Genomic DNA, 21,966 nt, shown 5'->3' with positions numbered 1-21,966 from the left:
CTCGGAACCCGATGGGGGTGTGTCCTGTCCTGCCCATTTACAGAGCACTGCGATCCAAGCTGCACTTCATCCACACCAGGATCCAGATGGGGGTGTGTCCTGTCCTGCCCGTTTACAGAGCACTGCGATCCAAGCTGCACTTCATCCACACCAGGATCCAGCAGCTTTACAAGGATTGGATGGTTCTGTCCCATTGTGGACAATAAATCATTTTTTTGTTAGCCTTTGTGAAGTTTTGTTTCAGGGAAAGTCAATTTGATTTATCATTAAGAATAAGTATCTTACCATAAATATGCATACGTGAAAAGAATGGAATATGATCTGCAAATATTATATAGGCGCATGGGTTATATTATTAGGTTGCATGGGCATGTGGTAATCTTATCAAACATTTTTAATAACTGAATCTTGAGAGAAAAAGCTTTGTTTTTAAAAATGGGTTATCTTCTATTTTTGTGGTTAGGGTCATCTTTGTATTTACTGGTTAATGGTCGAGCCAAGTATCATAGTGGGGAATTTATCTCCATTGCAAGAGTGCTTCAGCAAATGTGGTCCCATTCTACCTTGACTGCTGCAGACTTGTATTCTGTAGGGGATAGTGGGGTAAGTTGAGCCAAAAGGTTAGTTGAGCCACCCCCTGTTTCATCCATACATGAAATTAATCGTGTCACCAAATATTTAGGAAGAGTTCATCATTTCCTGGAGTCTGAAGGAAGAAACTACATGGAAAAAGTGGTAAGTAATTTGGGTTAAAAAAATATATTTTTCACAAAGGCAAATTAATTTGTATTCTAGGTTTCATGATGCTTGTATAGTATCTAAACTAAAGTAGATCATTTTAAGATTGTTTTATACATCATTTGGGGTCTCTAAGCTACAATATAAGGTCCTAAAGCTAGCATGAAAGTGCATCCTTGTACCGGTGTGGACTAATGTAGTCAAAATTGTATAAAACCCCCTTAGATATTAATTTAGTGTCCTTTAAATGTAATTAGATCTACAATTACATTTTATTGATCTACCAGAATTTTAATTTAGAGATTCTGGTAAACTCTTTGTTTCCTTTCATGTGTTCTACCATTTATTATTGAATTATTCACCATGGCAACCACTTGTTAGTATAAAAACTAAATGTATTTCTCAGTTTGGTTGGCTTTCGTGGAGATCGGAACATTTCCATTTGCAAGGATATTTGTCAGTTTTTGACCAAATAGCACATGCACGCTTTGTTTCATCATTAAACTCCTAGACTGGGCTTCTGTGTCTGTCATCACCCTTTTACCAGAGTGCAGTCCGTTATTCGTTTACTCCTAGTGGCCTATCCACACATTAGAGAGCACCAGACACTGTTTTAAAAATGTTTACCTTGGGGTAAGTTGAGCCCAATGGCCACCATGCCCCATACAAATGACCCTGAACAAAAATATAAACGCAACATGTAAAGTGTTGGTCCCTTGTTTCATGAGCTGAAATAAAAGATCCCAGAATGTTCCATGCGCACAAAAAGCTTATTTATCTCAAATTGTGTGTACAAATGTATTTAGCTCCCTGTTAGTGAGCATTTCTCCTTTGCCAAGATAATCTATCCACCTGACAGGTGTGGCATATCAAGAAGCTGATTAAAAGGTTTGATCATTACACAGGTGCACCTTGTGCTGGGGACAATGACAGGCCATTAAAATATGCAGTTTTGTCACACAACACATTTACATTTACATTTACATTTAAGTCATTTAGCAGACGCTCTTATCCAGAGCGACTTACAAATTGGTGCATTCACCTTATGACATCCAGTGGAACAACCACTTTACAATAGTGCATCTAAATATTTTAAGGGGGGGAGGGGGGGTGAGAAGGATTACTTTATCCTATCCTAGGTATTCCTTAAAGAGGTGGGGTTTCAGGTGTCTCCGGAAGGTGGTGATTGACTCCGCTGTCCTGGCGTCGTGAGGGAGTTTGTTCCACCATTGGGGAGCCAGAGCAGCGAACAGTTTTGACTGAGCTGAGCGGGAACTGTACTTCCTCAGTGGTAGGGAGGCGAGCAGGCCACAATGCCACGGATGTCTCAAGTTTTGACGACGCATGCAATTGGCATGCTGACTGCAGGAATGTCCACCAGAGCTGTTGCCACATAATTTAATGTTCATTTCTCTACCATAAGCCGTCGTTTTAGAGAATTTGGCAGTATGTCCAACCAGCCTTGTGACCACAGGGCGAGCGGTTTGCTGATGTCATTGTTATGAACTGAGTGCCACACTCTGGCGGTGGGGATATGGTATGGGCAGGCGTAAGCTACGGGCGACGAACACAATTGCATTTTATTGATGGCATTTTCAATGCACAGAGATACTGTGACGAGATCCTGAGGCCCATTGTCAAACCATCAATCTGCCGCCATCACCTCACGTTTCCACATGACAATGCACGGCCCCATGTCACAAGGATCTTTACACAATTTCTGGAAGCTGAAAGTGTCCCAGTTCTTCCATGACCTACATACTCACCAGACATGTCACCCATTGAGCATGTTTTAACTGTATGTAAATTGCCTTAGTATTGCTGGACCCCAACAAGAGTAGTAGTTGCCTTGGCAATAAAATACAAATACAGATGGAGGAGTAACTGAGTGCACACTACAGGAGAAAAGTGGAGAATTGAGACGCAGTACATATCCTTCTAAAATGACAGAGCCAACTGTGTCCCATTCAGTAAATGAGGGCTTGCATTGACACGACGAGTCTGATAGTGGTACGAGCCAACAAACAGAGTTCAGTCTGTTGCAAGTGAACTGGGCATGGAACAGACAGACTGGTGCACAGTCTCAGGAGGGATGGTTGTCAGCTGCTAAAATGTGAGTATCATTTACATGTTGTCTTTTTCTTGTGAAACAAATTGAAGGATTTATCACATCTAGTCATAAGCATGTCAAAATGATGATCTTGCTGAACAGCAGTGTAAAAAAGGGCAGTATACCTCTGTTTCCAAATCTTAGGAAACAATAAATTATTTAATACATTTGATTAGTGTTCATTTAAACTACATTTGTTATTTTAGAACAGGGCCTATTTTAATCTTATGAGATGCATCATTTTCTGTTGACTAAATGTGGGTCAGCAGTGTTTTTTGTAGAGCGGTGACTTATTTACTGGAAGACAGAATCTCTTTCTATTTTGGGTGCAGCAGCCATTTCAGCTTGTGGTTCTGTCGGTGTACAGTAGACCAGGATACTGGAAACGCTGTTTAACACTTTCAATTTTGTCTGTACACTTTGCATCCCAACTACTGTTCTTGTTGATGGTGTAATTTTCATAATATTGTTTTCATTATTACAGATTTGAGATGTTAAGTATTTATAGACAAGCCTGGCAAAAATAGTAAAGCTTTATAAATACATGGGTTGTAACTGATGGCAATTCTGTTACCATTCAGACGTGCCACTCTCTGACTGTTGTTGTGATCACTTACCATTTCTGCTGGCTCCTCAGCATCCAGAGCATCTCAATATGTCCTGGACAGTGGTCAGCTCCAATGTGTTCACCTACAGAGTGATCCAATGCCACAACCTGCTGGATGATGGGAACGACCCACTGCTGTGTGGTCATATAGAGGACCAGGAGGAGCTCAAGGCCATCAGAAGCAACACCAAGCACATCAACGGCTTCATTGTCATTGATGAGGCAGTCCATCAGCTCTATGGCTCCCAGGTCACCAGGTACTTTGATGCCAGAAATGTTCTCTATAGTATCCTCCCACTGCCCACTACAGAGGAGAACAGGTCCATTAAATGTTCTCTATAGGTTCCTCCCACTGCCCACTACAGAGGAGAACAGGTCCATTAAATGTTCTCTATAGGATCCTCCCACTGCCCACTACAGAGGAGAACAAGTCCATGGAGCACGTGACCAGGATTCTGGAGGAGGTCCACAAGTTTGGCATAGACAGGCGCTCTGAGCCCCTCATTGCTATTGGAGCAGGGGTGTGCCTGGATGTGGTGGGCCTAGCTGTTTCTTTTTTCCGGAGAACAACCCCCTATATCCGTGTCCCGACCACCCTGCTCTTCTACATTGATGCCAGTGTAGGGGCTAAAACTGGAGTCAACTTTGTCAATGGAATGAACAAGCTGGGGAGTTACATCACCGGTCGATATGTTTTTAGACTGTTCCTCGCAGGCAGGTTTCTATTGGGATGGCAGAAATGTTAAAGGTACTCCTCACAATATGTATGTGGTTTGAATATGTGTCAGCATTACAAACTGAGCATATCATCTTTCTAAAACGACTGAACACTGTTCTGTGCATTTCGAGACCTATCTGGACAACGGGACAAGCATCACTTAACAGCAAAATGTGGTTGTATTTGTCTGCTCTCTATTACATTTCTATTACACTCTTTACTAATCACCATTGCTAATGAACAAACACTTTTTACAAGCCTAAACCACCCCATTGGTAGTGTCTTACCTACATTGTGTTTCCAAACTCTGTATGGAGCTAATAAATCAGCTATGTCCATCATCCTTTGTGTTCTAGGTGGCCCTGATGATACACAGGGGTCTGTTTGAACTCCTAGAGACTGAAGGTGGGGACTTGCTGGACTCCAGCTTCCAGTCCTGTGACCAGAAGACCAGTGGCTGCTGTGACATGGAGGATGCTGCCACTACATCCCCACAGATTGCCATAGAAACCATGCTAGAGGAGTTGGCTCCCAACCTGTGGGAAGATGACCTGGACAGACTGGTGGACTTTGGCCACCTAGTCAGCCCTGAGCTACGAATGGTAAAACGTTTATCACTGAGTTAATATGGAAGGGATATGAAAGGATGGAGAAAACGGCATCAGGGAAGGTATGAATGCTCAGATATATTTTTGACAAGTGAAGAGACAATTTGGCAAATATGCATGCAGTATAACTTGACCTTCTTTGCAGAAAGTGCTGACTGTGCTGCTCCACGGGGAGGCGTGAACATCGACATGTCCTTCATGGTGTACGTGGCCCACCAGAAAGGGCTCCAGACGGAAGAGGAGGAGGCCCGGATCAGCCGCTGCATGATGGAGCTGGAGCTGCCTGTGTGGCACCAGGACTGCACTCTGGCCCTGGTGCAGGAGTCTTTAAACACTCTGCAGGGTCCCTGAGGATGCCTCTTCATACAGGACTGTGCTGTGCAGGTCTGGACATCTTTCCTTTAAAGGGGAAAGATATGTACCCATTGATTATTGAAGAATATAATTTATAAATGCCTCATGAGCTAAGTTTAACTGTCTTACCCCATCAGAACCCAAGATATAAGCTTGTTTTACTACTTTTTGTAAACAAAATAAATGTAAACAAACAGCCTCAAAACATGGTTATAACAGCAATTGTAATGTCATCGATGGTCTGTCCTTGCAACACTAGGTTCCTCTTAGAATTTGAGAGTGGTTACATTTCTCCCACGCCATCCCTCAGGTTTTTACCAAAATAGGGGTGGGGAGCCCACTTTGTTATTGTCTCAACTGCTGATTGACGCTTTAAGAACACCATCAAACTGCCTTTTTAAATCAGAACATTCCTAGACATTCCATACAGTATGAGTATGGAGTTTCCAGAACAAGTAAATGTATCCGATGGGGATGTGTGAAACTCAATCCTCAGCCTGAAGTGTTCCTACTTTTGTCACAGAATAGCTAGCTTTTTGCGTGGCCGGACTGGTAAGACACTTCGGGAGTACAGTCCAGTGTGCTAGCAAGACAGGGGTCCTGGGTTCGAGCCTCTGTGTGAGCTGAATCAGTAGGAAGTGGTAATCGCTAAGCAAGCAACGTGACATCCGTTGCAGATGGTGCCGCGACCTGGATCTGCAGTTGCGCTCAGCTCAACACTGGGGTCTCTGTGGAGTAAGTTTGAGGGGTGAATGTAGCACATGGGAATGTGTGAAACTTACTCTTCGGTCTGAAGTGTCCCCACTTGTGTCCCAGAATAGCTTGCTTTCCCTAGCTTTCCCTGTCGCATGACTGGTATTACGCTTCAGTGGGGCAGTTAAAAGGCAGAGGTCCTGTGTTTGAGCAAATTAGGAGGAAGTGGTTCTCGCTAAGCAAGCAATGTTACAGTATGTCCGCTACACAAGCACATTTACTGTACAGTCTCATCTCTACAGAAATCTTCCATGACATCGGTGATGACATTCTGTGTCAGGCTTTCAAGAGCAGCTGTGATTACCTTTTGATATTGATCAGCTTTAATATTGCAGATAGATTGTAGCTTCCATCAATGTAATTGTCTGCATCAATTCCAATATCTCATATATTGTTTTGTAACTATATATATATATACAGTTGAAGTCGGAAGTTTACGTACACTTAGGTTGGAGTCATTAAAACTTGTTTTTCAACCACTCCACAAATTTCTTGTTAACAAACTATAGGTAATTTTTCCAACAATTGTTTACAGATGTCATGGCTTTAGAAGCTTCTGTTAGGCTAATTGACATCATTTGAGTGAATTGGAGGTGTACCTGTGGATGTATTTCAAGGCCTACCTTCAAACTCAGTGCCTCTTTGCTTGACATCATGGGAAAATCAAAAGAAATCTGCCAAGACCTCAGAAAATAAATGTAGACCTTCACAAGTCTGGTTCATCCTTGGGAGCAATTTCCAAATGCCTGAAGGTATCACGTTCATCTGTACAAACAATACTACGCAAGTTTAAACACCATGGGTCCACGCAGCCGACATACCGCTCAGGAAGGAGATGTGTTCTGTCTCCTAGATATGAACGTACTTTGGTGCAAAACTGGAGGAAATAGTTACAAAAGTATCTATATCCACAGTAAAAACGAGTCCGATATCGACATAACCTGAAAGTCCACTAAGCAAGGAAGAAGACACTGCTCCAAAACCGCCATCAAAAAAAATCCAGACTACAGTTTGCAACTGCACATGGGGACAAAGATCGTAATTTTTGGAGAAATGACCTCTGGTCTGATGAAACAAAAATAGAACTGTTTGACCATATTGACCATCATTAAGTTTGGAGGAAAAAGGCAGATGCTTGCAAGCCGGACAACACCATCCCAACCGTGAAGCACGGGGGCAGCATCATGCTGTGGGGGTGCTTTGCTGTAGGAGGGACTGGTGAACTTCACAAAATAGATGGCATCATGAGGAAGGAAAATGACGTGGATATATTGAAGCAACATCTCAAGACATCAGTCAGGAAGTTAAAGCTTGACCTCAATCCTGTGAATAATTTGTGGGCAGAACTGAAAAAGCGTGTGCGAGCAAGGACGCCTACAAACCTGACTCAGTTACACCAGCTCTGTCAGGAGGAATGGGCCACAATTCACCCAACTTATTGTGGAAAGCTTGTGGATGACTACCCGAAACGTTTGACCCAAGTTCAACAATTTAAAGGCAATGCTATCAAATAATAATTGAGTGTATGTAAACTTCTGCCCATTGGGAATGTAATGAAAGAAATAAAAGCTGAAATAAAACATTCCCTCTACCATTATTCTGACATTTCACATTCTTAAAATAAAGTGGTGATCCTAACTGACCTAAAACAGGGAATGTTTACAAGGATTAAATGTCAGGAATTGTGAAAAGTTGAGTTTAAATGTATTTGGCTCATGTGTATGTTAACTTCCGACTTCAACGTGTGTGTGTGTGTGTGTAATATATATATACAGTGAGGCAAAAAAGTATGTAATCAGCCACCAATTGTACACGTTCTCCCACTTAAAAATATGAGAGAGGCCTGTAATTTTCATCATAGGTACACTTCAACTATGACAGACAAAATGAGAAAAAAAATCAGAAAATAACATTGTAGAATTCCTAATGAATTTATTTGCAATGAAGTAAGTATTTGGTCAATAACAAAATAACAGATCTCCTCTAGAGCAGTGATGTTTTGGGGCTGTTGCTGGGCAAGACGGACTTTCAACCTCCAAAGATATTCTATGGGGTTGAGAGCTGGAGACTGGCTAGGCCACTCCAGGACCTTAAAATGCTTCTTACGAACCCACTCCTTCGTTGCCCGGGCGGTGTGTTTGGGATCATTGTCATGCTGAAAGACCCAGCCACGTTTCATCTTCAATGACCTTGCTGATGGAAGGAGGTTTTCACTTAAAATCTCACGATACATGGCCCCATTCATTCTTTCCTTTACACGGATCAGTCGTCCTGGTCCCTTGAAGAAAAACAGCCTCAAAGCATGATGTTTCCACCCCCATGCTTCACAGTAGGTATGGTGTTCTTTGGATGCAACTCAGCATTCTTTGTCCTCAAAACATGACGAGTTGAGTTTTTACCAAAAAGTTATATTTTGGTTTAATCTGACCATTCTCCCAATCTTCTTCTGGATCATCCAAATGCTCTCTAGCAAACTTCAGACGGGCCTGGACATGTACTGGCTTAAGCAGAGGGACATGTCTGGCACTGCAGGATTTGAGTCCCTGGCGGCGTAGTGTGTTACTGATGATAGGCTTTGTTACTTTGGTCCCAGCTCTCTGCAGGTCATTCACTAGGTCCCCCCGTGTGGTTCTGGGATTTTTTTCTCACCGTTCTTGTGATCATTTTGACCCCACGGGGTGAGATCTTGCATGGAGCCCCAGATCGAGGGAGATTATCAGTGGTCTTGTATGTCTTCCATTTCCTAATAATTGCTCCCACAGTTGATTTCTTCAAACCAAGCTGCTTACCTATTGCAGATTCAGTCTTCCCAGCCTGGTGCAGGTCTACAATTTTGTTTCTGGTGTCCTTTGACAGCTCTTTGGTCTTGGCCATAGTGGAGTTTGGAGTGTGACTGTTTGAGGTTGTGGACAGGTGTCTTTTATACTGATAACAAGTTCAAACAGGTGCCATTAATACAGGTAACGAGTGGGGGACAGAGGAGACAGAGAAGCTTGTAGGTGACCAAATACTTATTTCCCACCATAATTTGCAAATAAATTCATTCAAAATCCTACAATGTGATTTCCTGGATTTTTTTCTCATTTTGTCTGTCATAGTTAAAGTGTACCACTGTATATATTTACATATACAGTACCAATCAAAGGTTTGGACACACATACTCATTCAATGGTTTTTCTTTATTTGTGCTATTTTCTACATTGTACAATAATAGTGAAGACATCAAAACTATGTTGTAACCAAGGAGGTGTTAAACAAATCCAAATATATTTTAGATTTTAGATTCTTGTGGAGGCCAGGTCATCTGGTGCATCACTCCATCCATCTCCGTCTTGGTCAAATAGCCCTTATACAGCCTTGAGGTGTGTTGGGTCATTGTCCTGTTGAAATACAAATGATAGTCCCACTAAGTGCAAACCAGATGGGATGGTGTATCGCTGCAGAATGCTGTGGTAGGCATGCTGGTGGTAGCCAAGTGTGCTTTGTGAACCATCAGATCCTCCTCTCCACCCTCTCCGAGTTGGGCATCTCCGGCGCTGCCCACGCTTGGATTGCGTCCTACCTGACAGGTCGCTCCTACCAGGTGGCGTGGCGAGAATCTGTCTCCTCACCACGCGCTCTCACCACTGGTGTCCCCCAGGGCTCTGTTCTAGGCCCTCTCCTATTCTCGCTATACACCAAGTCACTTGGCTCTGTCATAACCTCACATGGTCCCTCCTATCATTGCTATGCAGACGACACACAATTAATCTTCTCCTTTCCCCCTTCTGATGACCAGGTGGCGAATCGCATCTCTGCATGTCTGGCAGACATATCAGTGTGGATGACGGATCACCACCTCAAGCTGAACCTCGGCAAGACGGAGCTGCTCTTCCTCCCGGGGAAGGACTGCCCGTTCCATGATCTCGCCATCACGGTTGACAACTCCATTGTGTCCTCCTCCCAGAGCGCTAAGAACCTTGGCGTGATCCTGGACAACACCCTGTCGTTCTCAACTAACATCAAGGCGGTGGCCCGTTCCTGTAGGTTCATGCTCTACAACATCCGCAGAGTACGACCCTGCCTCACACAGGAAGCGGCGCAGGTCCTAATCCAGGCACTTGTCATCTCCCGTCTGGATTACTGCAACTCGCTGTTGACTGGGCTCCCTGCCTGTGCCATTAAACCCCTACAACTCATCCAGAACGCCGAAGCCCGTCTGGTGTTCAACCTTCCCAAGTTCTCTCACGTCACCCCGCTCCTCCGCTCTCTCCACTGGCTTCCAGTTGAAGCTCGCATCCGCTACAAGACCATGGTGCTTGCCTACGGAGCTGTGAGGGGAACGGCACCTCAGTACCTCCAGGCTCTGATCAGGCCCTACACCCAAACAAGGGCACTGCGTTCATCCACCTCTGGCCTGCTCGCCTCCCTACCACTGAGGAAGTACAGCTCCCGCTCAGCCCAGTCAAAACTGTTCGCTGCTCTGGCCCCCCAATGGTGGAACAAACTCCCTCACGACGCCAGGACAGCGGAGTCAATCACCACCTTCCGGAGACACCTGAAACCCCACCTCTTTAAGGAATACCTAGGATAGGATAAGTAATCCCTCTCACCCCCCCCCTTTAAGATTTAGATGCACTATTGTAAAGTGACTGTTCCACTGGATGTCATAAGGTGAATGCACCAATTTGTAAGTCGCTCTGGATAAGAGCGTCTGCTAAATGACTTAAATGTAAATGTAAATGTAATGCTTTTGAATTCTAAATAAATCACAGACAGAGTCACCAGCAACACAACCCCACACCATCACACCTCCTCTTCCATGCTTCACGGTAGGAACCACACATGCGGTGATCATCCGTTCACCTGCTCTGTGTCTCACAAAGACACGGCGGTTGGAACCAAAAATCTCAAATTTGGACTCATCAGACCAAAGGACAGATCTCCACCGGTCTAATGTCCATTGCTCGTGTTTCTTTGCCCAAGCAAGTCTCTTCTTCTTATTGGTGTCTTTTAGTAATGGTTTCTTTGCAGCAATTTGACCATGAGGACCTGATTCGCGCATTCTCTTCTGAACATTTGATGTCGAGATGTGTCTCTGTGAAGCATTTCTTTGGGCTGCATTTTCTGAGGCTGGTAACTCTAATTAACTTATTCTCTGCAGCAGAGGTAATTCTGGGTCTTCCTTTCCTGTGGTGGTCCTCATGACAGCCAGTTTCAGTGCTTGATTGTTTTTGTGGCTGCACTTGAAGAAATTCTTAAAATGTCTGACCTTCATGTCTTAATTGTCTGACCTTCATGTCTTAAAGTAATGATGAACTGTTTTTTTACCAAATAGGGCCATCTTATGTATACCATCCCTACCTTGTCACAACACAACTGATTGGCTCAAACAAAAATAAATAACACAAATGAACTTTTAACAAAGAACACCTGTTAATTGAAATGCATTCCAGGTGAATACCTCATAAAGCTGGTTGAGTGAATGCCAAGCGTGTGCAAAGTTGAAGTATCTCAAATATATTTGGATTTGTTTAACACTTTTTTGGGTTACTACATGATTCCATATGTGTTATTTCATAGTTTTGATGTCTTCACTATTATTTGTAGAAAATAGTACAAATAAAGTAAAACCCTTGAATGAGTAGGTGTGTCCAAACTTTTGACTGGTTCTGTATATACAGTGGATTCAAACGTATTGTGAACCCTTGACTTTTTCCACAATTTGTTACGTTACAGTCTTATTCTGAAATTGATTTAAAAAAAGAATCCTCATCAATCTACACACAACACCCCATAATGACAAAGCGAAAACAGGTTTGTAGAATTGTTAGCAAATTTATTAGAAGTAAAAAACAGAAATACCTTATTTACATAAGCTTACAGACCCTTCACTATGAGACTCGAACTTGATTGGAGTCCACCTGTGGTAAATTAAATTGATTGGACATGATTTGGAAAGGCACACGCCTGTCTATATAAGGTCCCACAGTTGACAGTGCATGTCAGAGCAAAAACCAAGACATGAGGTCAAAGGAATTGTCCGTAGAGCTCCGAGACAGGATTGTGTCGAGGCACAGATTTGGGGAAGGGTATCAAAAAATGTCTGCAGCATTGAAGGTCTCCAAGAACAATGTGGCCTCCATAAATCTTAAATGGAAGAAGTTTGGAACCACCAAGACTCTTCCTAGAGCTGGCCGCCTGGCCAAACTGAGCAATCGGGGGAGAAGGGCCTTGGTCAGGGAGCTGACCAAAAACCTGATGGTCACTCTGACAGAGCTGCGGAGTTCCTCTGTGGAGATGGGAGAACCTTCCAGAAGGACAACCATCTCTGCAGCACTCCACCAATCAGTTATTTTTCGTAGAGTGGCCAGACGGAAGCCACTCCTCAGTAAAAGGCACATGACAGCCTGCTCGGAGTTTGCCAAAAGGCATCTAAAGGACTCTCAGACCATGAGAAACAAGATTATCTGGTCTGATGAAACCAAGATTAAACTCTTTGGCCTGAATGCCAAGCGTCACGTCTGGAGGAAACCTGGCACCATACCTATGGTAAAGCATGGTGGTGGCAGCATCATGCTGTGGGGATGTTTTTCAGTGGCAGGGACTGGGAGACTAGTCAGGATCGAGGGGAAAGATGAACGGAGCAAAGTACATCGAGATCCTTGATGAAAACCTGCTCTGGAGCGCTCAGGACCTCAGACTGGGGCGAAGGTTTATCTTCCAATAGGACAACGACCCTAAGCACACAGCCAAGACAACACAGGAGTGGCTTCAGAGCAAGTCTCTGAATGCCCTTGAGTGGTCCAGCCAGAGCCCGGACGTGAATGCGGTCGAACATCTCTGTAGAGGCCTGAAAATAGTGGTGCAGCGACACTCCCCATCTAACCTGACAGAACTTGAGAAGAATGGGAGAAACTACCCAAATACAAGTGTGCCAAGCTTTTAGCGTCATACCCAAAAAGACTTGCTTTAATCACTGCCAACGGTGCTTCAACAAAGTACTGAGTAAAGGGTTTGAATACTTATGCAAATGTGAGATTTCAGTTTTGGATTTTTTATACATTTGCAAAAATGTCTAAAGAGTTTTTGCTTCGTCATTATGGGGTATTGTGTATTGTTTGATGAAACAAAGCAATTGAATAAGGCTGTAACGTAACAAAATGTGGAAAAAGTCAAGGGGTCTGAATACTTTCCAAAATGCACTGCATATTACAAATCCTGTGTATCTTAATTCCCATTATTAACAAATAATATGCGTAATAATGTAGGCTGTTCATGCAAATGATTATTACCTATAACCAGGATTGCCATTACAAAAATTATATTTTTGGTAAGCAATTATTATTTTACCACACATTTATTGTGATTCATCCTATATTATCCCTAACATCATTACCCCCTAGCAACAGATGTGGAATACATACATACACACACACATTCATACACACACACTGAACCCCTTTTCCCCATAAACTACCATAAGCTCAGATGCTCAACAGGTGTTCCATCCTTGAGCCCAACTCAAGAAAGGACTTGTTTTACGAATGCATATACAGTTGCAGCTGTTTGAGAAGGCATGAAACATTTAGCTAAAAAATTGAAAAATTAGGAGATTTCATTAACTATTGTTCAGTCCTAGGTGATGGAGATCAGATACACATGGAGATCAGATACACCCCCTTCCTCTGAAACACACACACACACTGGTCTCCCATTGTGACCAATTTCCAAGCAACTCTGTGCAGTCAGACCTTTTGATTATTTTGTTCTACCAGGGCCACAATAATATGCCCCCTCCCCATGGGTTAGTGCAGCTCTTCATGCCAGCGCTGCCACTACCTGGGTGGGGGCACCCCACCGGAATCCCCATCGGCTAGGTAAAAGTTTGTCAAGGTTCAAATTAGCAGCTTTGAGAATTTCCTTGCATATTATCCTCTCCCATCAGGGGGCTTTGACTTTGCAGGACCAACCCTGCCAGGCAGGCTCAGAATCTTAAGAGGCCGGTGCTGCTTTAGTAGGTGTCTGTGTGATGAACTTGGTTCTTGTTGAAGGCTGGTGATAATATCCATGCCCTGATGAGCAGGTGAAGAAGAAATGCTGTGTTTCATATTCAATATGTTTCAGTCAACGCACATTTACTTGGGGCTTTATTTAATATTTTAAACTGAAGTGTTACAGATTCTTGTGATACAAAGGTAAAGGTCATTTTTGATTGAGCCGACATATGCATCATTTACTGTGAATGCAGTCTCTGCTAATGCGGGAACATATCCTTTCAATTTCAACCACACTGTACAGCTGAACTTCCCCAATGCGGATTGAATAGAGCCCTGGAAGTCTACCAATAAAATATTATCATTCATTATATTGGAGTGTCTGTTGAACATGATCTATTCTCATATTATTTACCCATCATTAGTGTTCAGAGACAATTAGTGAAATACTTTTATTTTTATCAATCATAGAACGAAACATACTCCTGCAATAACACAAGTAAAAATATTTCATTGACTTTAATGTTTGTCAAAAGCTCTTTTCCACACTCAGTTCCAATGAATGGCCTTGACATCACTGATCCATCCCTAACCAGTGTATGACCATCACTACCTCCATCTCTCCTGGCAACAGAGTCATTATCACATTACAGTGGCAATCTCGGCAGAGGCGTCTATCTGAAACCATGTAAATACAATTAATAGACCTGTCAGCCTGGGGTGTTCAATGTGTGAACAAACATGGCTCTTTGAAATGTTAGTGGTATTATACCCAACCTGTGCCATGGTAACAAGCGGATCGATTAATATGTTTATTTACAAATAATGGGCATCAATCAACTGTCACCATTGTTTTAAATGAAAATGTTAGTACTATGCATTTTAGTTCTATGGTTGAAAACACCAATCTTGGTGCATAGTGGTTTCATCAACACAAGAGGGTGACATCGTCTAGGGAAATTATATGCTGATCTGGGTTCAGTCAAAGGACAGTGAGTGAATGACAGGCCTGTGTCTAGATATTACCAGACAGACCTGGGTGCAGTTTGACCATGAGGGCCATTCTGCAGTGGATTTGTACTGCAGAGAATTCGCCTTTAAGTACATGGACTACTTTGTGCTTAAGCTTTACATGCAGCCTATTCTTAAATTATTGCTCTAGAAATAAAGAAGAAACATCCTTACACAAAAGTACAACATCAAAAAATAACAACGTTAATTCCTTCTTTGCATATTTTAGACTTCACTTTGATTTTGGCAACACATTTTGGCAGTCAACACTTACATTACATTCAGAAAAATAATTGGTCTCAAAAAAGAAGCTGAGAATTCAGTAAAAAGCAATGTTTTGATTATTGCCCTCCGAGTGGAATTCTGACCTCAAAACAGAACTCTAGCATCAAAAACATCCCAAACAAAATGGATGGCCTAGAGAGACATTTGGAGGCCCATAACATGGTTTTCTACTCTCTGACAAAAGGCCCTTCCCTACTGCTTCCCGTAGGGACCTTGCAGCTCAACACTTCATACATGAAGCACCAAACACCAGAAACAACAACAACAAACCAGTGTCTAGTAGTCCTCCGAGATCTGTGGAAAACAAAAAACTAACAGTAAGGCACTTCAATGTAAATCATTCTGCTAGGTGCTTCTTACTAATCATTACAACATATTATATGACCAGCCTAATGTGTCTAATGTCTTCTGGGTAAAACAGGCACAACTGTAATCATTGCATAGTTCCACAGACTTGAGGGTGCACTGTAACCATGTTCTCAATACAGTGGTGTAATGTACAGTAGATAGTTATTATCAAAGGCATATTTGAGTACTTTCCTACAGTTGTTAAACAGTAGAAATATACATTAACAGTACAGCTTATAGTTTTAACTACAATCAATCATTTGAAAAACCTAAATATAATCGTTAGTAAATATATATTTAAATCAATTTATGGACGTCATTCCAGTATTTAAACAATTTTCTACACGTACATCTCCTTATATTCCTAGCAATATAAACATTCACATCATTGACAAAAAATATCCTGAATATCTCTTAAACACGAAATGGATGGACAGGCAAATCCTAATAAGTGTACAAAAAATAAAATAAAAATAGAAAATGGACACGTTAAAAACAGAATGTATTTTTCTTCCTTAGAGATCCACTTCTTAGTGAGTATTTGCTGCAATACATTTCAATCTTATTATCATAAATATCTTCATAAACCAAATGTGCCTGTATGGAAATCAATGTTGCATTTCTACCAATATTGATAGACTGACATTATGTTCTGTGCTATATGTGAAATGTTTACAAATCTCCTGACTAAGACGTTATCTCATTCAAGTTCAAAAGCACAAAAGTAATGCACAAACAAAAGTAATCAAAATAATATATTATCGCTTCTGTCATATTGCGCTGAATAGACATGCTATAAAGGAAGTAGTGTGACTGTGTAACACCAACAATATATTAAACCACAATTTTTAGTTTTCACTTCGAGGGAATTGCATTTTTTAAAATTTAAAGCAATCACCTTATCAATCAGGATTCTATAACTATTTATAAGCCTGCCCTATACCATGATGACCTTACACAGGTACAGTATGTGTGAGATGTCGCTCCCTGACTCATTGTCATAAAAGTATTGATAAAATCAGAGCATGATCTATTAAAACGAACTATTAAAAAGTAATTTATAATCAATACACAAGAGAAACTGAACTAAATTCAGTTTGACGGCTTTCAGAACCCAATGATACCATATAATAAACAAAACAAACAAAAAACAATGAAAAATGTAAAATGTGTAAACACCTGAAAACAAACTAACTAACTAACCAGCAGTTGGCTGAAGTTAGCTACTGACGGGAGACGTCTGAGGAGGCCTCAACACAACACAACATAGAACAGGTTGAAGGGGTGGAGATAAAAATGCAGGTGAGTGGAGTGGGCAGCAGTGAGTGCTAACAGCTCTGGTCGTTCTCTTCCATGCTTTTGCTGCCTGAGCAGCTGCTGTCCTTAGAAGCTCCGGGTGAGACAGAGGAAAGCAGGGGGTCTCCCCCTCCCACAGGGGACAAGTTGTCATCCATCAGGATGTCCATCAAGGCCCCCTTAGGATGACTGCCGTAAGGCCCCTGGTCACCTGAGACTCCCCTGTGGCCCTTGGTGTAGGGAGCTGCTCCATCGTTGAGCTCCAAGATGGTGTACTGAACCTGGTCTGGAGTGCAGGCTGGGTGGTGTTGGTGCCGGGGGTGGACATGGTACAGATCCTGGTGGCAGTCTCCCAGGGCTGGCTCCTGCTTGATGCCTCGGGCTGAGAGCTCAGCTGAGCAGAGGGCAGATGTGTCTGTGGTCAGACCATGGGCACGAGCTTGCATCTCCAACTCCTGAACCCCATCAAGGGACGGAGAAAGAGAAAGGAAAGAGAGTGTTATCAACATTGTCTGTCTGCATGCTGCATATCTGATACCATCCAGAATATAGAAGAGCCTCATCTCAATTCAATCCTACTTTGATTGGCTAATACAGTATGTGACATTTTGAAGGCATGGCTAGTTGCTCCTTATCTCTCCCAGTGCCCCACGGCCTACCATGCTGTACCTGTATCCGCAGCATCAGGTGTCTATTGGCATGCTCCAGCTTCTTCTGTCTGTTCTCCAGCTCTTTGGCCCTCTGCTGCTCCCTCTGTAGCTTCCTGATGTAATCCACCGACGCCTTGAGAATGGTGCCTTTGTTCCATCGCATATCCCTGAGGACCAGAGAGGGGCGCGGCAGGCCAGCAAGGTTTTATCAGCCTGAACTGGTAGCATTCTAGAGTACACTGACAACGTTCTAACTCACACAATTCTCAAGGGTATGGATGCACTGAAAAGAAAACCTGAGCCATTGATCTATAATTATCGTAAACTCTAGCCTGGGGTCAATGTCTGACCCATGATATATACAGTGGGGTCCGGAATTATTGGAACCTTTGTTAAAGATGAGCAAAAAAGACTGTAAAAAAAAAAAAATAATAATAATAATACATACAAATAATAATACAAATACTGAGCTATGTTGTATGCTTAAAAAATGAAAAATTATATTATTTTATACTAATAGAATTGCTCAGAGAAAGAGATATTATTTAACAAGTAATAAAAAAAAAGCTAAAAGATAGGGGTCAGCATTATTGGATCCCCTGTTTTCAATACTCCAGTACCCTCCCTTTGGAAGGATAACAATACTGAGCCTTTTTATCAAATGTTTTATGAGATTGGAGAACACTTTGGGAGAGATCTTAGACCATTTCACCATGGGTGAAGGTCAAACCCGTGACCAAATACCTCTATTTTCATGTCATCTGACGATAGCACCGCCTGGAGTTTGCTAAACATCATTGGCACTTGGTTTGGAACCAGTGCTATAGTCATATGACACAAAAATAGAGGTCCACCCAGCGGTGGGTTTGGCCTTAGAAAGAACAATGCATATGTAGTAAAATACCTCATCACTACTGTTTAATATGGTGGTGGATTGATGATGTTATGGGGCTATTTTGCTTCCACTGGTCTTGGGGTCCGTGTTAAGGTCAACGGCATTATGAACTTTGTCAAGTACCAGGATATGTTAGCCAAAAACCTGGTTGCCTCTGCCAGGAGGCTGAAACTTGGCCGCAAGTGAATATTCCAGCAAAAACCACAAAGAAAAAAACAAAATCAACATTTTGCAATGGCCATCTCAGTGGGCATTGAAAACCTGTGGTTTGAATTGAAGAGGGCAATCGATTAGCGCAGACAAAATATATCAAGGATCTGGAAAGATTCTGTATGGAGGAATGGTCTAAGATCCCTCCTAATGTGTTCCCCAATCCCATACAACATTTTAGAAAAAGGCTCATTGTCAATATCCTTACAAGGGGAGGGGTCGGCAGGTAGCCTAGTGGTTAGAGCCACTAACCGAAAGGTTGCTGGATTGAATCCCAGAGCTGACAAGGTAAAAATCTGTTGTTCTGCCCCTGAGCAAGGCAGTTAACCCACTGTTCTCCGGTCACTGAAGACGTGGATGTCGATTATGACAGCTCTGATTCAGAATGGTTGGGTTAAATGCGGAAGACACATTTCAGTTGAATGTATTCAGGTGTATAACTGAATCCCTTTCCCTTAACTGGAGGATTGAAAACAGGGGATCCAATCATTTTGACCCATATCTTTTTGACATTTGTTTTAATTACTTGTTACACAAAATCTCAGTCTTTGAGCAATAGTACTATTATTAAATAATATAAATGTTCTAATTTTTGGAGTATAGAATATAGCTCAGTATTTGTATTACTGATTTTCTGTTATTTCTTTGCTCATCTTTATTATGGGATCCAACAATTCCAGACTGCGCTGTATCTGGTAGAAAGACTTCCAATCCAAGTAAACATAACGCAACTTACGGATCATTTGATTTTGGAATCATGGTCCCCAATTCTTTGATCCGGTCGTTGATGTTAAACCTCCGTCTTCTCTCAACTACAGGGAATAGGACGAGAAGAGAACAATAAGAAACAATCAATCATGCAAAATGTAATAATGAAAAGGTAATATCACTGCATATCTAAACAACCCACATGATATTACTAGATAGCTGATAATTACCGTATAGCAAAACTCACTCAAATTATGGTTATCCTTCTTCTGTCGTTCCTTTGCCATTGCCCTGACCTCTGCTTCTGAAACAAAGCAGTTAGCATTAGGAATGGACAATGACTACAGATGTGGGATCTTCATTTGATAACCCTGTTGCAGGAGAACAATGCAGGAAATGTAAAACTTGTAGTGTATTTGAGGTTTAAAATGTGTCATTTCCACTTTGAAATTTCAGATTTGATTTTACCTTACGAAAAATGTATCAACCCCTACAAAAACGCCCATTAATTATAATCCATATAATAATTCACATTTCTTGTTGCTGCAGGATTATTTTCAAACTGGATCAGTTTAAGATCCTTCATCTGTAGGACAATGGCAAAACATTGATGTTGACACACAACAAAACAGTTATGCCAGAAATGTTTAGTTAGTTTCGGGAAGAAAATAAATGAAACTGTGCTGAGCACATTATAGGCTAAGCAATATGCACCCGTGTAACCTAACTCAAACTCACAGTTAGCTAAAGTAAATATGACTATGCAGACATACCTACAGGAAACCCTTCAGGCCTGTGATAGTTCTCAAACTTGCTACACGACCCAGACTTGTCCAGCATGTGCATGATGGCCGGACATTGGGAAACTATTTGGCACATAAAATGTTCAATGCATTTCACTTTATTTTGAATGACAAAATAACAAAGTTTACAATAATCAAAAACAATATCAATGCAAAGCACATGCATAACATTTCCCTGAACCTTTCAAACATATTGCTCAGTCACAAAGGTCTGGAGAGTATGTTTGAATCTGGATGTTTTCCATGTAATGGGGTCATGCTCACCTGAGTATTCCCTTTTGATGTTGGGCAGGTTGGCAGGGCAGGAGTTGATGGCCAGGCCTGGATGGGGCATGCTCTGGTTACCATAAATGTCCAAGAGGTTAGTGTTGACAGCGATCTGATGAGAAAAGATAACCACAGACAATAGTAATGTTAGCAGGGTCAAATATACCTGGCACATGTGGTGCTTGACACATGAGTAGTTAACCCTTTAAAAATGTGTTTACACAATGATCTGGAAGCAAACATTTGCTGTATTCGTAGACACATCTACTATGAATTGTCACATAGGCCTCCACCGGATAGGTGCAGTGAGATGTGTTGCTCTACAGGGTCAGCCATAGTAGTACTGTGCCCCTGGAGCAAATTAGGGTTAAGTGCCTTGCTCAAGGGCACATAGACAGATTTCCCCTTGTCAGCTCAGGTATTCAAACCAGCAGCCTTTCTGTTACTGGCCTCATGCAAGCAGACAGTAAATTAAGGCAATCATACCGTATTGGCCATCTGAAGCCCTGGGTCCATTAATCCAAGGATATCGTCGTTATAACTCGATTCCAGACTAATTATGTCATCAATGACATCATCCATCTATAATAAAAAAACTAAAATTGAATTTGAGATAACATATTTTCTAACAGACAGTGATTCAGTTGAGGGTTAATCAACAGAAGATCACATTTCCTTATCAATTAATATGTATTATCCAACTCCATGGTGTTACTACCATTCATTACTCAAATACACGTTGCTTTGAAGTATAAGTAATCGAAAATTGGCAGATATTATGGTGTGAAAAGCACACTGAATTTACACACACTGCATTGTAGCTCGGCATCTATGGCCATGTTACGTTTTGCGTTACCTCTTTCTCACAGTTGATGTTGAGGGTGAGTAAGGCCATGGGGCTGTTGGGGGCACTGTTTCCCGGCCCCAGAACCATGCCCTTGTGGTCAGAGGACTGGTTGGGGCAGGGCAGGGAGCCAAGCTTGCCCAGGTAGCGCTTCACCTGCTGCTGCTGGGCCTGCTGGATGTGGTACTTGGTGGGGTTCTCCAGGTGAGTCTGCACCTGGAGGAGGTAGGGAGAGATGGAGTGAAAGAGGGAGAGACATAAGTGAGAGTCAGAATCCTCAAGCGCTGTTATGATGGGTTGATGATCATTGGTCATGTTGTAATTGTGCTGTGCACTCAAGAAACAGCTCACATATCTCACTGAATATTAATCTCACTAAATAAGCAAACAACAGCTCTCATATCTCACTGAATATTAATCTCACTAAATAAGCAAGAAACAGCCTTGAAAATGTTTCCATACATTTATAATAATAAAGAGAACCTGATTACTAATTAATATGAAAATAAAATACCCGTCAGCTCAACTAGTGATAGAGTCCTTGACTTGACCAGAGAAAGTCAAGTATGAATTGAAATGTTAGAAAGTATCGATATTACTAGCAAATCCCAAAGCAGTGCGCCGTAAGCTTATCTTTTCATTTATATTTATTTCTGTGCTATCTCTTGATAGCTAAATAATCCCTAGATATAAATACATGTATTCACAATTCATGTCACACGTTCCATCTGAATAAATGTTATGTTTATCTTACCATACCCCAAAAGAAAAAGGGGGGAAAATAA

The 21,966-nt window shown here is 41.9% G+C and overlaps 1 protein-coding gene and 1 pseudogene across 7 annotated transcripts in view; one reads left to right on the top strand and one right to left on the bottom strand.

Moving 5' to 3' along the window:
- The first annotated feature begins 11 nt into the window (after nucleotides 1-11).
- Nucleotides 12-5,274, top strand: LOC124017680 (annotated as a pseudogene).
- A 9,028-nt stretch (nucleotides 5,275-14,302) lies between these two features.
- LOC124032038 (microphthalmia-associated transcription factor-like) overlaps nucleotides 14,303-21,966 on the bottom strand; it is a 38,700-nt gene continuing 31,036 nt past the window's right edge. For 2 of the 7 annotated variants that reach the window (XM_046344020.1, XM_046344022.1), the window contains exons 3-10: nucleotides 21,194-21,397; nucleotides 20,824-20,919; nucleotides 20,335-20,449; nucleotides 20,041-20,133; nucleotides 19,515-19,571; nucleotides 19,296-19,371; nucleotides 17,474-17,621; nucleotides 14,303-17,259 (exon numbers count right to left, since the gene is read on the bottom strand). In XM_046344020.1, coding sequence (XP_046199976.1) covers nucleotides 16,837-17,259; nucleotides 17,474-17,621; nucleotides 19,296-19,371; nucleotides 19,515-19,571; nucleotides 20,041-20,133; nucleotides 20,335-20,449; nucleotides 20,824-20,919; nucleotides 21,194-21,397 — 1,212 coding nt within the window. In that variant the 3' untranslated portion in view covers nucleotides 14,303-16,836. The remainder of the gene's footprint in view (nucleotides 17,260-17,473; nucleotides 17,622-19,295; nucleotides 19,372-19,514; nucleotides 19,572-20,040; nucleotides 20,134-20,334; nucleotides 20,450-20,823; nucleotides 20,920-21,193; nucleotides 21,398-21,966) is intronic. The other 5 variants (XM_046344023.1, XM_046344027.1, XM_046344021.1 and 2 more) reach the window with 4 other exon arrangements.

The sequence above is a fragment of the Oncorhynchus gorbuscha genome, linkage group LG03 (assembly GCF_021184085.1).
Source record: "Oncorhynchus gorbuscha isolate QuinsamMale2020 ecotype Even-year linkage group LG03, OgorEven_v1.0, whole genome shotgun sequence".
NCBI lineage: Eukaryota > Metazoa > Chordata > Actinopteri > Salmoniformes > Salmonidae > Oncorhynchus > Oncorhynchus gorbuscha.
Note: the sequence above shows the minus strand (reverse complement) of the source record. Positions and strands in the feature narration are given on the sequence as shown.